At 36.1% G+C, this 16,201-nt stretch overlaps 1 protein-coding gene across 6 annotated transcripts in view; it reads left to right on the top strand.

Annotated features, from left to right (window-relative positions):
• Positions 1 to 15,171, top strand: part of LOC127420677 (transcription factor HIVEP3-like) — a 93,058-nt gene extending 77,887 nt beyond the window's left edge. For 5 of the 6 annotated variants that reach the window (XM_051663134.1, XM_051663130.1, XM_051663132.1 and 2 more), the window contains 4 exons: positions 5,197 to 5,372; positions 6,783 to 6,884; positions 9,189 to 9,835; positions 12,328 to 15,171. In XM_051663134.1, the coding sequence (XP_051519094.1) occupies positions 5,197 to 5,372; positions 6,783 to 6,884; positions 9,189 to 9,835; positions 12,328 to 12,879 (1,477 nt within the window). In that variant the 3' untranslated portion in view covers positions 12,880 to 15,171. The other variant, XM_051663135.1, reaches the window with a different exon arrangement.
• Positions 15,172 to 16,201: the final 1,030 nt, after the last annotated feature.

Below are 16,201 nucleotides of genomic sequence, written 5' to 3'. Positions count from 1 at the left end.
ACAGTTTTACAATGAATAAGACACAGTATACACGTAATGCACATACATTACATGGCAGTCAACTAATAATACCAATTGACATTTTAAAAACACATCCACGCACGAAAGCCAGAACCAAGAAGGTCTAATACTAAGAAAAAGCTCTTTAATAATATTTGAGATTTATATTTTGCTTGCAATAAATTTTGTTTTGTAAAGTTGCACGGCTACTTTTCAAAACTTGACCCAACACTGTATGCTCAAGCAGCCTAATTTACACTTAGAAAATTCCTGATGTTGCTATAACAATACAAAAAGCACTTACCAATTTACTTGAAGTGAAAATCAGTCCTCCTTTTCCTGTTTTATTAATCAATTGCTCAATCATGCAGAAAATCGTAGGTTTTTAAATCTCTTTCTCAACGGCAATACCAGCAGTGATGACAGCCGATCGTCAGCAAGATCTCGCACTCTTCGCTTTCAAAATACGTACATCACTTAAAGCGTGATTGCATCACTCAAGGCCAGCTAGAAGGCCTGGACTGGGACATATCCTAAAGACCACACCCACAAGAACAAAATAAATCAATCTGATTGGCTGATGAATCTGACAATCTGACTTTAGATGCCTATTCTCTTACACTGTTGAGGGCTGAAATTCTGAAGGCCTGACAGGGTGGAGCTCAGACTCACGCGCTGCTTCGTCTAAGGAGCATGGCTTCAGGCATGCAATTTGTGAAACAGTTGTCACACTTTGCTTGTAAGCATCAAGGAATAAATTCTGATTGGATACATTTTTGTGTTTTTTGCTATTCGTTTGTAGATTAATTAGGAGTGGAAAGCGATTGAAAATACATAGGCAAAAAGGTCAATGAGAATGAAAGGCTGAAAAAATATTTAATTATTAGGCATGTTACGCCAGCAGAGAAGGCTTTGCTGGCCCTGAGAAATCGGCATTGGTGTATATACTGTATAGGTGGGTCTGTAATACAAGCGTTAAAATGTATTGATTTTAAAATGATGCGTTATAGTAAAAGTGTTTCGATATCATAACATAGCAGTGTGCGAGTAATAGTGCGAAAAATACGTGTTTATACATTCATAACCAGTCGTAAGTGAATAAAACGCACAGTTGTTGAAGCGCCTCTAGTGTTAATTTCACCAGGAAACTGCAGCAAAATGTAGAATGCAGCAAGTAAAACTCAGTTTGCATAAATGTAGTTATAGTAACTTTCATTCTGTGAGACCAGGTTGCAAAACTTAATCTCTGAATGAAGTCATCTCTGCATGACATTGTCGGTATGGACTGCTTAATATTATGGCATATACGAGGTACAAGCGGTTCCATTTTGATTTCTTTTTGCTGGGTCACTAATAACCATATACACTTTTGGTAATCAATCAATCAGAAAATAATATTTGTTCCAATTAAATGTTTTTTATTTGAATTGTTACACTATTTAAGTCGTCATTTTTATTTATATAGCACTTTTCACAACACATGTTTCAAAGCAGCTTTACAGAAAATTATGCATTAACAAAAAATGAAATTGTAATATCTATAAAGTCTTAGTGTGATCATTGTGTAGTTTGATTAAATATGATTGTAAATTGTGTATAACAATTAAATAATAATTGTATTTAGAACCCCAGTGAGCAAGCCGAAGGCAACTGTGGCAAGGAACACAAAACTCCATAAGATGTTGGTTAATGGAGAAAAATAACCTTGGGAGAAACCAGGCTCACTGTAGGGGCCAGTTTCCCTCTGGCTATCATCATGAATATAATGGCAATATTAGTTATTTGTGTGCAGTGCAGGTCATGGTTTAAGATTAGTAAACTAAGTAAGTGTTAAGGGCCAGTGTTTAAACAAAGATTTTATATGAACTGTAAGATTAATGACTAATATCTTTGAAGTCCATCCTGGATTAACTGCAGAAGTTCACATAGATGCATTGTCCTTTGTTAGGCTGATGAAGGTGTTTGTTGGCAAATAACTGAAAGTCCATTTTAAGAGTGTAGTCCATCATTAGACCAAGGTGATGCAGGCCGAGATCAGTGAGGTGGATCGCAGTTCAACCAGCAGGTAATTTCGTTGAGGTCTATCCTAAATCCAAGGTTCAGGCAGTGGCATATGAAGTATCCCATGTCTTAAAGTTGGAGTTGGCAACAGTTCATTCTCTGAAGTCCATCGTAAAAGACTGAAGTGATGTCCGGCTGGCACCGACTGCATTTAGTCATCATCACTCAAAGACACATAGCAGTGGAGTCCAATACCAAGCAGAAACAGAGCTGGATCTGGCCAGCTCAGGTAACATCGAGATATGAATCCCGAGGTTGAGACATGGAAACAAATTGAATAATATTAGCGTAGATGCCATTACATTTTTTGCAGAGTTATAGATCATGATAGATGTTTCTGGTTCCGGCAGACCTAACTAAAACAGCCTAATTGTGAGTTGATGGATAAATTAGGTGTATTCCTGGCTAAATAGATGAGTCTTTAGTCTATTCATAAGAGTAAGTTTGAGGAAACGCTAAAGAGGTGGGGACATAACTCTTAAAAATGGATGAGGTAAAAGGGGTTGAATGAAGTCCCGGGTCACTAAAAACCCGACATATGCATTTGAAGGTAAAACAAAACTTTTTGTGAATGGAATAAGAAAAATAAACGTTTTTTCTTACCCTCATTTTTTGTTGGGATCTTTGAAGGACGTTTAGATATTTTTTACTTGAAACAAGACAAAATACTGATTAAGAAAGTGGTCTTGTTTTGTTTTGTTTTGTTTTGTTTTGTTTTGTTTTTGCAGTGCAAATATGAATCTTTGGAACCTAAATCGTCCCGCACCACAACAACCTAGAATTGTGATTCTTAAATGTTTTTTTATAAATAAATATTAAGGCTTTGTCTTTTGGATCCACCTAAAATTTATATTGGAATTCACCTATGAACGTTTTGGAGATAGTTACAATGACATTTATTATTGTATAATTAATTAACACTAGTCAGTTATTTGAGAAATATATCATATTGCACCACAAAATAAATAGCTGCACAGCATAAAACTAAAAAAAAATGAGCCCACCAAAACTGAACTCCATTATACAGTAGTTGTTATTTTTAAGAAACTTGGCACACAGTTCTTGATTTTTACTCATGTTATTGGTTGTGAGCAGCTGGTTGGGTCCAGGGTTTCCGTCCCTCTCAGCTGTTTGCATTGGCACATATGCCTGGGCTCTGGGCACAGAGCGCCAATGCAAGAAGACCATGTTTGAGCTGGGGGTGGTGGTGAAGGGGGTCGGAAGGGAGGGGGGCCCCAGTTCTTGACATTATAAATGGCCCTCTGTTTGAGGTCAAGTGGAGGACCCGTTTTGGGACTTTCTGGACACAAGCGGGTGAACACCCAGCCAGACTACACGTATGTATGTCTGTGGGTAGGTGGAGGGGGTGTATGGATATATATGCGTGTGTGGTTTCTAAAAGAGGGTCTGTGCCAAGCATATCAAGTTGTTTAACAGTACCTTTAAAAGCATACTGTGCAGGTGCTATAGATTGCGGATCAGGTCTCCCACACAGACCTGTGAGATAAATGTATAGCCCTCTTTATGTGCATATTCCAGTCCAGTGGCTATGGTCTGCTAGTATTTTAATTAACCTAGAGGTGACATTGAGAACTTGCAGTGTCCAAGTCAGCCTAAATGTTTATCTGCTTTTTTAGATTCCATTCTATTTGTTTAACTCATTACACTGTGGAAAGCATATTGCCAGTCTGAACATTATGTTGCATGCATTTAAGTCAGTTAAAGGGTTAGTTAGGTTAAATGAAAATGTTGTCATAATTTTCTCCTCATCTATTTCCTTCTTCTGTGGAACTCAAAATGAGATGTTTAGCAGAGTTGCTCTTTTCCATGCTATGAAAGTGAGTACGGAGGCTGTTTAGCTCCAAAAATGAAAAAAAAAGAAAAAAAAAAAGAAAAAAAAAGCACAGTTAAAATACCATAAAGGTAGTTTATACAACTAGTTTAAACAAGTCTTCTGAAGTCAGATGATGGCTTTGTGTGAGGAACAGACAGAAATGTAAGTAGTCATTCTGGTCAATGAAGTGACGTACATTTTTTTGTCCATATCTATATAATAAAAAATAAACATTAAAAATGCAATTCACACAAAACGATTACTTGCATACACCTCTTCTATGATGAACATGTTTTCAATTACTGAGTTCATTAACTGACTACAATTACTGAAGTAATTGTGATATTTTTTTCTGGGGCTTGTGGTGTAACCATTTGGAGACAGTAAAAAAAAAAAAAAAAACTTTTTGTAACTCTCTTTAAAAGCTGAAATTCTTGAAAGTTGGCAAGAGTAGTGCAGAATAGCTTTTATTATTATGTATTTATTTATTTTTTAAAAGCAGTGAAACAATTTTGTTTTAAAATATGATTAATATTTAAGAGACGTTTGTCAGGTGTACCAACATGTAGGTATCCATTTTATTGTCATGTGACCAAATAAACCCCCACAAAAACAAAACATTGAGACCTGATTGTGTGTGAAGTTGTAAAAAATATCATTATTTTGTCATATTATTAAATATCAATATTTTGACTTTTCAATGAAAACACGCATTTTGTTCAGGTCATATAAAGTGACCCTTAAAAACTTCTTGATAGTCAAAAAAATAAAATAAAATAAATGACCTTGAAAAATATTTGTGTACATGACTTATTATTATTATTATTATTATTAATAATAATAATAATAATAATAATAATAATTTGTAGAAAATGCTATAAATGTTTTTAAAAAATTGTGAAACAAACATGGACACAAAGTTTACATTTCTAAGAACTTGACACATGTATTAAACTAGATTTTTTTTTTAAATCTTGACATTTTAATAATGAGGAAAATGAATTTTCTGGTGTCATGTACTCACCCTTCTGTCATTCTAAACCACTATGACTTTGTTTATTCTGTGGAAGACAAAAAAAAAAAAAAAAAAAATCACACATTGTGTTTCTCCATCAGTATTCAATAAAAATAAATTTATTTTTTCAATCTTCATACACTTGCAACCAGAAAACAAAACAAAAAAAATTCCTGAAGGGAGGCTTTTTTCCCCTTTTTAGCTTATCTGTTAATGTCTTCTTACCAAAAGCATTTGGCCTTTTCATACAACATTCAATTCCTCACTCTTTATGTTGTGTTTTCAGCTACAGGTCAAATGAGGAATACGTTTATGTACGTGGCCGGGGAAGAGGGCGATATGTATGTGAGGAGTGTGGGATACGCTGTAAGAAACCCAGCATGCTGCGCAAACACATACGACTGCATACGGACGCTCGTCCTTACATCTGCCAGCACTGTAACTTTGCCTTCAAAACCAAAGGTATGTAACAGCTGTCATATCACCCTGCAGCTCTCACATGGTTGCTCACTAAAGTTAAGCAGGGTTGAGCCTGGTCAGTACCTGGATGGGAGATCTCCTGGGGAAAACTAATGTTGCTGCTGGAAAAAGTATTAGGGAGGCCAGCAGAGGGTGCTCACCCTGCAGTCTGTGTGGGTCCTAATGCCCCAGTATAGTGACGGGGACACTATACTCTAAAAAGGCACCGTCTTTTGGAAGAGACGTTAAACCGAGGTCCTGACTCTCTGTGGTCATTAAGTATCCCAGGGCACTTCTTGTAAAGAGTAGGGGTGTACCTTGGTGTCTGGGCCAAATTCCCCCATTGGCCTTTATCTATCGTAATCCCCATCCCTGAATTGGCTACATCACTCTACTTGCCTCTCCATCAATAGCTGGTGTGTGGTGAGTGTACTGGTGCAATGTGGATGCTGCACACTGGTGGTGGGTGAGGAGATTCCCCCTATGCTATGTAAAGCATTTTGAGTGTCTAGAAAAAGTGCTATATAAATGTAAGGAATTATAATTTTTAAGCTGAAATATGGAAAAAAAAAATATTGTTTTTTGTCCACAGAATGATGTTTGTCAGACCTATTCAACTGGCAGCCCACGGGCCAAATCCGGCCCATTTGAAAATAGCAGTGGCCGCCTGAGGTTGTCAGTTGTCTTAGGGACGTTCACACCAAATGCTTTTTGTGTTTTGTGTTTGCACTGATTTTCAATTGTTTTACTATGTAAACTTGCACTATACGGATGTAGTATCAGTCTGATTTACTCTCTCTGTTATGGACCAATTATGAAAACACTTTTTAGTTGATTTGTTACTTGTAATTTTTTCAGAATTTTCTGCTAGGTGGAAAGGTTTCTCATGGCAAAATAACATTTAAGCTATAAACAGATGTTTTATTTACAGTATATAGTGAACAAATATTATAGCCCTTCTATAACACAATATCTGTGGATAGAAATATTCTGGTTTGGCCCGCATGCCCCGAAGATTTTTTCAATCAGGCCCACTTGTCGATGAAGTGGAATAGCCCTGATGTATGGCGTCTACCAGCAGGAACTATCTGCCCTTGCTAACTAGTCAAACCAAATCTCCTGCTTACCAATGACTAGCAATACCATGTAGCAAAAAAACAGTTTTGCCAAGTTGAAATGTAAACTAAAGCCTATTGGCTATTTAAAAACAAGGACAATCCTTTGATATGTCGCACAACTATTTCATGGGGTCTTGAATAGATACTCTCACTGTTTCTACAACATCAGAAGTTGTTTTTATGACAAAGGTGAACTAATTCTGCACCTGTACTGTCAAGACAAGGCACTTGATATACATGGGCTTTGTATTTCTTTTGTTTCCCTGTTGAAATTCTCTGCACACACTGTCCACAGGGAATCTGACCAAGCACATGAAGTCAAAAACTCATGGGAAGAGATGTCCAGAAGGAATCGCTCCGGGACCGGTCCAATGTGAGCTTGAGACAGATGATGGAGGTGGGTCTTCAAACATTTGTGTTTGATATTTGGCCATTTCATGATAATTGACAACGGCGGATAACTGTTGTAGTTCTCCCTTGTGTCATTTTCAAAATATACATTAGTCTTCAAAATCTAAATAGTGTAGTAATATACTGTTGGGTTTGTCAGTAACTATGGCTGTTTCTCAGTGTGCGTCCTTTTGTGTTTTACGTTCTCTTGTCCGACATCATCATCCACTGCCGAAGTTCAATTCCAATACTCAAGAATGCGAATATAAAGAATGCATTAAATTACCCAGATTTGTTCTTGATCAGGTCGAATATCGAGGATGCATCAGATGGTGACTTGTGGGCAAGAAAGAACCCGGTTCTATGATGGCAGAAAAATGATATTTATCATTGTGTTTTCCCTCAAGAGTTTCCTGCTATAAGCTTCTGCTATAAGTCTGACGGCTCATGAGAGTCATTATACTGCATCAACATTTGTTGTTTTGTTGGGCATCATTTTAATAAAGTAATAAACACATGGAGGAAACCAATCTCAAAGCTCGCAATAGATGCGTTCTACGTCCTCCTGTTCTTCCGAGTTCGTTTTTCCATGGTAGCTTGGCAAGACTGATCTTCATAAGAACGCAAGTCCGTTCTCTGCGTTCTTTGCATTGAGAAACACTCTATATCTTCTAAAATAATGTTTGCCTTTAATAATTTTACTTAAAAAATAAATAAAAACTTTTTAAAAAAACATTTGTGTCCTTAATATTTTAATTATGTGGTAACCATTACGGTTGAAGGGGTTGTAGACAGTTCATTTCACATCATGCCTAACAATGACTTTAGCCATGAAAATAATCACAATATAGCACAGCCTCTTGTACCTTATTGCTTAAATGTCATATTGTATAACATAGTAGTACAGTAACACATGTGGTGTTTTCTATTACTTAAGCACGTTCAGTCCTGTAAAGTAAAATACCTTTAAAAAATGTTTTACACTCTCACTAGTTTATTTATTTGTCTACTAACAGTGTCTATTAGTGTATGTACATGCGTCACAGGAGATTTTTGTCTTTTTTTTTTTTTTAATGAAAGTCACAAATTCCCACCACAGAGATTTCTAGCACATCTTAAAGGGATAGTTCAAACAAAAATGAAAATTCTCTCATTTACTCACCCTCATGCCATCCCAGACGTGTATGACTTTCTTTCTTCTGCAGAACACAAATGAAGATTTTTAGAATAATATTTCAGCTGTGTAGGTCCATACAATGCAAGTGAATTGTGATCAGACCTTTTATAGCTCCAAAATCACATAAAGGAGACATAAGTAATCCATAAGACTCCAGAGTTTAAATCTGTCTTCTGAAGTGATATGATAGGTGTGGGTGAGAAACAAATCAGTATTTAACTCCTTTTTTACTATCAATCTCCACTTTAACTTTCACTTTCAGATGTGAGAGTGAAACTAAACAGGCACCACATGTGACTTTCTGGTGTGAAAGTGAAGATTTTGAGTTAAAAAAGGACTTCAATATTGTTCTGTTTCTCACCCACACCTTTTATATCATTTTAGAAGACATGGATTAAATACTGGAGTCTTATGGATTATTTTTTGTTTCCTTTATGTGATTTTTGGAGCTACAAAATTCTGGTCACCATTCACATTGTATGGACCAAGAGAGCTGAGATGTTCTGCTAAAAATCTTCATTTGTGTTCTGCTGAAGAAAGAAAGTCAAACACATCTGGGATGGCATTTTTGGGTGAACTATCTCTTTAAATTCTGATGGTGGAAGTGACGCTGATGGAAAAGACATTTTTAACGGTTTTGAAATAAAATGGCTGACTCCTTTGTCTTTCTAAGATTAAAAAACTTCATTAGGGGAAAAATGGTTTGGTGTGGTGGAAATGACGCCACAACTCTGGGACAGTTGTAACTTTTGAAAAGTTGATAGAAATCATTTTTACTCAACAAATTTAAGTTGTTTATTTTATTTCTGTCTTTGTTTAGATTAGATTTAGATTGTCATAGTTTTAACGTATTAATTTCTGTTTTTATAATGGATTTTCCTAGTTTAAGTTTGCAAGTCTGGGTCTGGTTAAAAAGTTCCAATTCAGTTTTAATGAGACCCTCATATAACAAAAAGAAAAAAGTTAATCTGTTTGAATAAGTTTTAATAAAAATCAACTCCACTGGGAAATAAAATTGGCTGAAGTATATTCAAAATTCAGTAGTGCAGAATCATAAATATTCTGTCTTCATTTAACATCATAACTTTTCTTGTTTTAAATTTGCTTAGTCTAACACAGTGACTCTTTCTGTAGGTGACAGAGGAAAGCTTTTCTTTGAGACGGAGGTGGTGGTGGATCATCAGTTCTCTGATGCTGAGGAGAGCGACGTGGAAGAGACTGAAGATAACGATGAGGGTGATGAACAGGCATCTCGTTCCTCGTCCTCTGTGAGCAGACATCTCTCCAGTGATGATTACGACTCCCGTGAGCTCCTTGGGCTTTCCAACCCGGGCTGGGAGCAAAATCCTATAGCCCCTGACAGTTTGAGTCCCTGGAGGCCAGGACACTACGGAGAAGCTGCCTCTCCCAAGACCACAAAGTCCATAGCAACACTTCCACACCTGAAACCCACCACAGGGAGATGCTCGTCCCCCATCCGCAGCCTCTCTCCGGGCCTGCAAATGTCCCCTGCTTTGCCACAGTCTCCTGGACGAGACCTGTCCCCTTTACGCTGTCCCTCTCCATCTTCTTGTCGGTCCTCGCTGTCTCCTTCAAGCCGTCCAACTTCTGCGTTTCCTGAGAGACGTGTGTCCCCCATCAGAGCCCTGTCCCCCATACAACCTTCATCGCCGAGTCTTGCCTTGACCGTTGGGGCCAGTGTGACTATTCAGTACCAAGCTGGCGGACCCAGAGATTTATCAAAGGTCTCACCCAGCAGACTGAACCCCAAGACTAAACTGGTGAGCGTTCTTGTTTTCTATGAAACTCTTTATGGCTGCTTGTTTGCTCCTTTCCAAAGGCACGTATGATTTTTCCTTTTCTTTTGTTTTGCTTTCTTTTATTTTCAAGTACTGTAAGTGTGCCATTTGTGCCTGCTAAGTTTGTGCTGGTTACTGCTAAACTTTTAAGAAGAAATTGTTCATTCCTAAATACATGGTTACAACCTCGCAAAGTAAGGTTTTGCTCACTTTAACCGACCATTCAGCTGTCTTTGAACAGTATGTTAAAAGTGGATTTCTGGTCTTGATAGCTAAACATGCAGATGCTTCTTTCTTTGTCTGAGTTTGTATTAGTCCACATATAGAAAGATGGTTTTTATTTGTGCACAAAAGGCAATTCATCTGAAAACAAGACAGCCAAATATATCTAAAATAAATATCCTAAATAAATACCCTGATGCCGAAAGTGCACCTTGTATTATTTTAGTGTCACAACTTTATTAGAAATAGAAGCCAGTCTTTACATACAATTAAAGCCAAAACCTTAGATACTAACCCTTAAACTGATGGCTGAGCTTAAATATAAACTTGTCTGTTTACCATCTCCTGTCTGAAAGATAAATTTGGGATGAACCAGGACTATCTTTAGCTGTCCAACACTGTAGCCACAAAACAAGGCTTACCACATTGTTTAGAAATACAGTCCATTACCCTAGAACAGGGGTCTTCATGCTTTTTCAAGCCATGGATGGAACAAGGTCCCACTGTTACATATTGTATCAAACTGAGTGTCGTATTTAAGCCTGGCCTTTCAAAGGATGCATATAGTACCACATAAGCCTTATTTATATACTTTGTGATACCTCTATTGCAAAACCATTAAAGTAAATGATCACAAAGTCTTTTTCTTGTACATTATTATTATTATTATGACAAGAAATGTTGTTAGACACAAAGACACGCATGAAAAAACACTCTGGATTATATTTTTAAGAACAGATGACAGAAAAGCTGTCAATGCCCGTGTCTGATGAGCTGTTTGTTCAGAGGCGTGAAGCGCAAGGAACATGCACATGGAAAAAGTTCTCACTCTTTCTTTTCTATTTTAGTCGTCTGAAAACAGTTTGCAAGAATAGTGCCATCTATGAGAATGCTGCAAATGATCTCCGATCGTCTCAGGAGGAGCTCGGAGATAAGTTCGCTTTATTTCCACAGAACAGTTCGAGCTTAACAGGCATTGTGAACACAACTCTGTTCACAAATCATAAAATAATACAAAAACACCATGAACCTAAAATTGATTTATATTTCAGTTATTATTATGTTTGCATTTACCATTTTCTTTAGATCTTAATGAAAATGAATAATGTTCCAACGTTACGGCAAATGAGAGGTGGTTAAATACAAATTTTTTACCACTTTGTTTCTTTAATTGCTTTTTTGTTTCTTTTGAAGTGCAATTCCAATTTTGAAATATCTCTGAATTATGTTTTTCATGTTTCAAAAAATGAATTTAATTTTGAAAAAAAATCAGTAAAGCAAAAATGTTACATACTACATCCTCGGCAGTGGGGACAGGGGGGTTGATGATGTAATCGGATATCACAATATTTTTTTATAAATAACATATTTCTTGCGTATCACCCAGCCCTACGCTTAACTTAAGCATTGGTTGAAGTTAGCTTAATATTGTAGTTTGGTTTAATGAATATGTTTATTTCTTTTCATTGTTTGAGATCAAACAACAATTGGCTGACCCCCTGTAGTACTGGCACAGACACTCTAGGGGCTGTAAACCCTGTTAACCCTTATATAGAGTAAAGATGATGTCTGCTCTAATGGTGATACTGCTAAGATTGAGCAAAATTCAGAATTTCAGAATTGTCTCCCTTTAAATTCATGAGTTGGAATTTTAATTGAATGGGTCATGCCCCTCAGGATGTTGAATTGGAATGATAAAAAGAGGAATTGTACACAGCAGTCTAAATCCCATTGATTTTCTCCACTCAGGAATTGATTTTTAACTAGGACTTCTGAAACCTTTAAATACAGACCTCTGAAGGAGATTGTATATGCTTCTGTTGAAGCCATCAGTCTGCATCATTTCTAACTTTGTGTAACTTTGTGTTTTTGTCCAAATTTATTTATTTATTTATTTATTTATTTATTTTTGCTTCTGGTTTGTAATGTTGTAATTCACCTCGAAGCTGGATGGTTTGGTTCAAGGCATAGAACTCTTTTATGAAGATTTTTATGAAAACCCTTTGGAGAAAATGTATGGGAAAAATACTTCCGGAACCATGATGGTTTATTGCAATTCAACTAGATTTTGTGTAACATAGTATATAGATAAATAGTGTTTTCCACCATGGTCCAAAAAATGGTGGACTTTAAATTAAATTCTACTTCAAAAATTGCATTATCATTCTAAATTTAATTCTGCATTAAATTATCTTTATCCAGCAAACCACAAGGTGATTTCCCTAAAAACTGTTTTTCTGGCTTCCCTCCAGAAGACACATAGTCCTCAGAGAAGGATGAACATGGCACAGTCCTGGCCTCCACCACACGGCCGTCTGTCCAGGAACCTGCAGCCCAGGGCAGGCCAGCGAGTGTTAAGTCACCTGCCTCTGCATTCGCAGCCTCAAGCAACAATTCCCAATCTCAGCCTCACCATTCCTATTGGAGGAATCCAGATGGTTCAGCCACGCTCCAATATGCTCCTGAGGAGCGCATCTCTGAATCCCAGTGTGGCTCAGATGAGGGTCACATTGCTGAAGAAGGACAAAGGGGCTGACGGGAGTCCTCCAAGAGAAGTTCCTCATCGTAGAAATCACCTGATAGTGTTCACGGAGCCATCGGTGGAGATGAGTTCAAAGAGTTCTGACACTTCCTCTGATGGAGGCACTTCATCAGAGGTTGTATTGAAAAAGAGGGAGGTTCCAAGTGTTCCCATGACGACTTGGAAGAGTATCTCTCAAGGAAAGCTGAGAAAGCATTCTCGTAGTCCCAAGAAACCACAATCAGCGGACAGTTCAAGAACGTCCATGAACACTAAGAGTTAAAGGAATCGTTCACCCAGAAATTAACTTTCTGTCATCATTTACTCGGCTTAATAACGTTCCAAACCTGTATGATAAACAGAATGTTCAGTTCTCTTTTCCATGCAATGAAAATGAATGGGGAGTAATGCTGTTGTGACAAAAATAATCCATTTTACCATTTGTCTTATCCACCATATTTAGACCAAAATTTGTTTTTCATTGAAAATCTTCACCTCCACTGTAGCTCTCTAATCTTATTCAAACCTGGCACGTTGTGTTTCAAGACGCATGACAACCAATGCCATTTGGCAATATTGACATCAAATTTTTAAGTGCCATGATTGAATATATGGGGCATTGACCATTAATGTTTCCATGATGATAAAAATGTTAAATCTTTTAAAAAACGAATTTAAAACACGTGTATCAAGGTCGTAGAAATGTAATATTTGTTTCCATGTTGGTTTCGTACATTTTAAAAAACTATAGCATTTTCTATAAAAAAAAAAAAGAAAAATAATGAATGGCTTAAAATGTCAAGTGGTGCAACCATCAAGACTTAACTTGAAGGTGTTGAAAGTGATTTTTTCATGTAAAATTATGCAAAAAACTTCTCCCTTAAAGATGTTAATGAAATTAGTGTCCTGAGATCTCTCACCAGTCTCTGTGACAGCTGTAGACTTTGTAAACAGCAAACAAAAAGTGTCCGTAGACAATGGACACTGACGCTTTTCACCGGTCAATCATTTTGCTCATTCTCATAGCGCTGTATTTGAAGTGGATCATTGAGGATATGATTCACAATGTTTGTCTGTTGAGGGCGCTATTGTGCCATTGTTGAATTTGACAGCCACAGGAACAAACAGTGCTGCTCAGTTTTAGTCTCAAAATTACCTTTGGAGGGCGGGGTTTTGGAATGAGGGGGCGTGGTTAATTCAGCGGCTCAGTCACGTGAAAGCTTCAGAATGCTAAAATCTCTTACAGCACCTTTAATCAATAATATCGATAATAAAGCAATAACCTTGAACAACTTAGTCATTATCGCTGAATAACAGCTTATATTTCAGTCTGTTCCTCACAAATAGCTATCGAATGGCTTCAGAAGACTGATAGTTATGGATATAGTAATTGTGTCATATGGACTACTTTTATGGTGCTTTTGGAGCTTGGCATGTTCCGTCCTTTTTTACTTTTATTGTGTGGAAATCAAAAAACAGTGTGAATATTGTGCCTAACATACAGATTTGGAATGACATGAGGGTGAGTAAATGATGACAGAATTTTCATTTTAGGATGAGCTAACCCTTTAAGGACTCTGTTGTTTGTCTGACTAACCTGAATAATTTTTGCTTGGTTCAGCATATATGCAGATGTGTAGATAAATTATGTAGCCAATCTATGTATATTTTCTTGTCTGCAGTCTACTTTTTACACACACCGTACACACATGCACACATATCTGTGTGTGGTATGCTGCTGTATGTGTGTAAAATGAATGCATTTTATTATGTATGTATTTAATACAATTATATATATATATATATATATATATATACAGTGCTAATAAAATCAAACCACCTATGGACATTTTCACATTTTGTGTTACAGCATGAAACCATTTAACCAAGAATTTTCTCCATTCATTTTTCCAAGTACAAAGCACTAAATGTCCTATACTGTAAATCTTAATAGAAATCCTACTGTACAAATGTTTGTTTTTATATGCATTTATACTATATTCTAGGACATGGCCATGCGTATTTGTTTTTCTTTGTTGTATGTGATGGTCAGTAGAATATTGTTGGCCAACAATTTAAAGACTTGTGCATTTGCAGTAACTAGTCTAGAACATGGTCAAACTCAGAAGATGAACAGGTCTGGTTGATGTTCAGTTGTTCTTGTGGTGTTGATTGCTTCAGATATGGGACAGTGTCAGTAAGGTGTTCCTCCTGTTGTGCTGTATTCAGACAGAGAAAGATAGATCTCTTCCTTGTGTAATCATTTAAAGGAGTCACTCATGATAACAGACAGGACAGAGTATTATCACAGATTATAAAAGAGTAATAAGAACTTATACTACAAGATAGTTTCAAGAGTTTGTTGTTGCTTTGGCTATGTTTATTTTATAAGATAAAATATGCACAAAATGGACTTGTGTCCTGTCATAATTTTATAATGTCAAAATATATGCAAACATATTCAGTGGAGAGGCATCTTAATTTCTTTACAGTTTATTAATGAAGGCTGTTAATTACATTTCTAAGTATTTATGTAAAATATTTTAAAGTTCTGTGGTCAAATAAAAACTAGTTAAAAAGCTGTTTCTTTCATGCTTCCAAGAGGGCTCATACATTTTTTATTATCTGTTTTTGTTATTTATTTATTTTTAATTTTTTTTCTCATTTCATTGCTTTTTTATCAAATTAATGTATTTTTTAAATGGCATTTTATTTATTGAGTCTCTTGACCACATATCAACTGAAGTACATTATCTAATATATATATATATATATATATATATATATATATATATATATATATATATATATATAATACTTTAAGGCAAATTTTGAGAGATGACTTATTCTTAAGACACTCACAACATTTGAAAAAGCATGATATATAGATAGTTAGGTTGTATTAAAGGATTACTGGTAATCTAATTTAAATATCAAAGCAACGTATTCATAAAACAAATGAATTTACTCATTTATAAACTCATTTATAAAATCTGAAATACAATTTTAAAAGGTGATTAGAAACCCAAATGAATGTTCATCCCTCAGTGTGCCAATAGATGTCGCTGTAGAGCCATTTCTGTTCATACAACCTCAGATTACATACTGAATGTAGTACATACTACAGTGTCTACATACTAGTACACTCCAGATAAACTAATCGATTTTGTACTCATTTCAACATTTTATACCAATTCAGTTTTATAGAAATCTTCGATAAATTAATGCACTGAATTCTTTCAATTTTGTTATTTGGGAAATGGAATGCTTTTATGAAATGGGAAGATTATATAGATAGATAGATACTGTATATACAGTATAAATATACAATATTGTAGTTAAGTCCAGCATCAACTTTACGCTGTTGTAATAAACAATATTAGGCAAAAATACACAAACACATACAAAAAAGAGCACCTGGAATTAACTAATTTAATTTACCAGAAAGCTTTAGATTTCATATAAACTACACTGTTTTTTCAGATTATCCCCCTTAACCCCCATTAGTTCCCTATCCCCCTCCCAATCCCCAATCCCAACAAACATTCCCGTGGTCCAAACCTGAGTCTACACATATAAACACGAAGAAAAAAAAGGGGAAAAAA

The sequence above is a fragment of the Myxocyprinus asiaticus genome, chromosome 30 (assembly GCF_019703515.2).
Source record: "Myxocyprinus asiaticus isolate MX2 ecotype Aquarium Trade chromosome 30, UBuf_Myxa_2, whole genome shotgun sequence".
NCBI classification, from domain to species: Eukaryota; Metazoa; Chordata; class Actinopteri; order Cypriniformes; family Catostomidae; genus Myxocyprinus; species Myxocyprinus asiaticus.
Note: the sequence above shows the minus strand (reverse complement) of the source record. Positions and strands in the feature narration are given on the sequence as shown.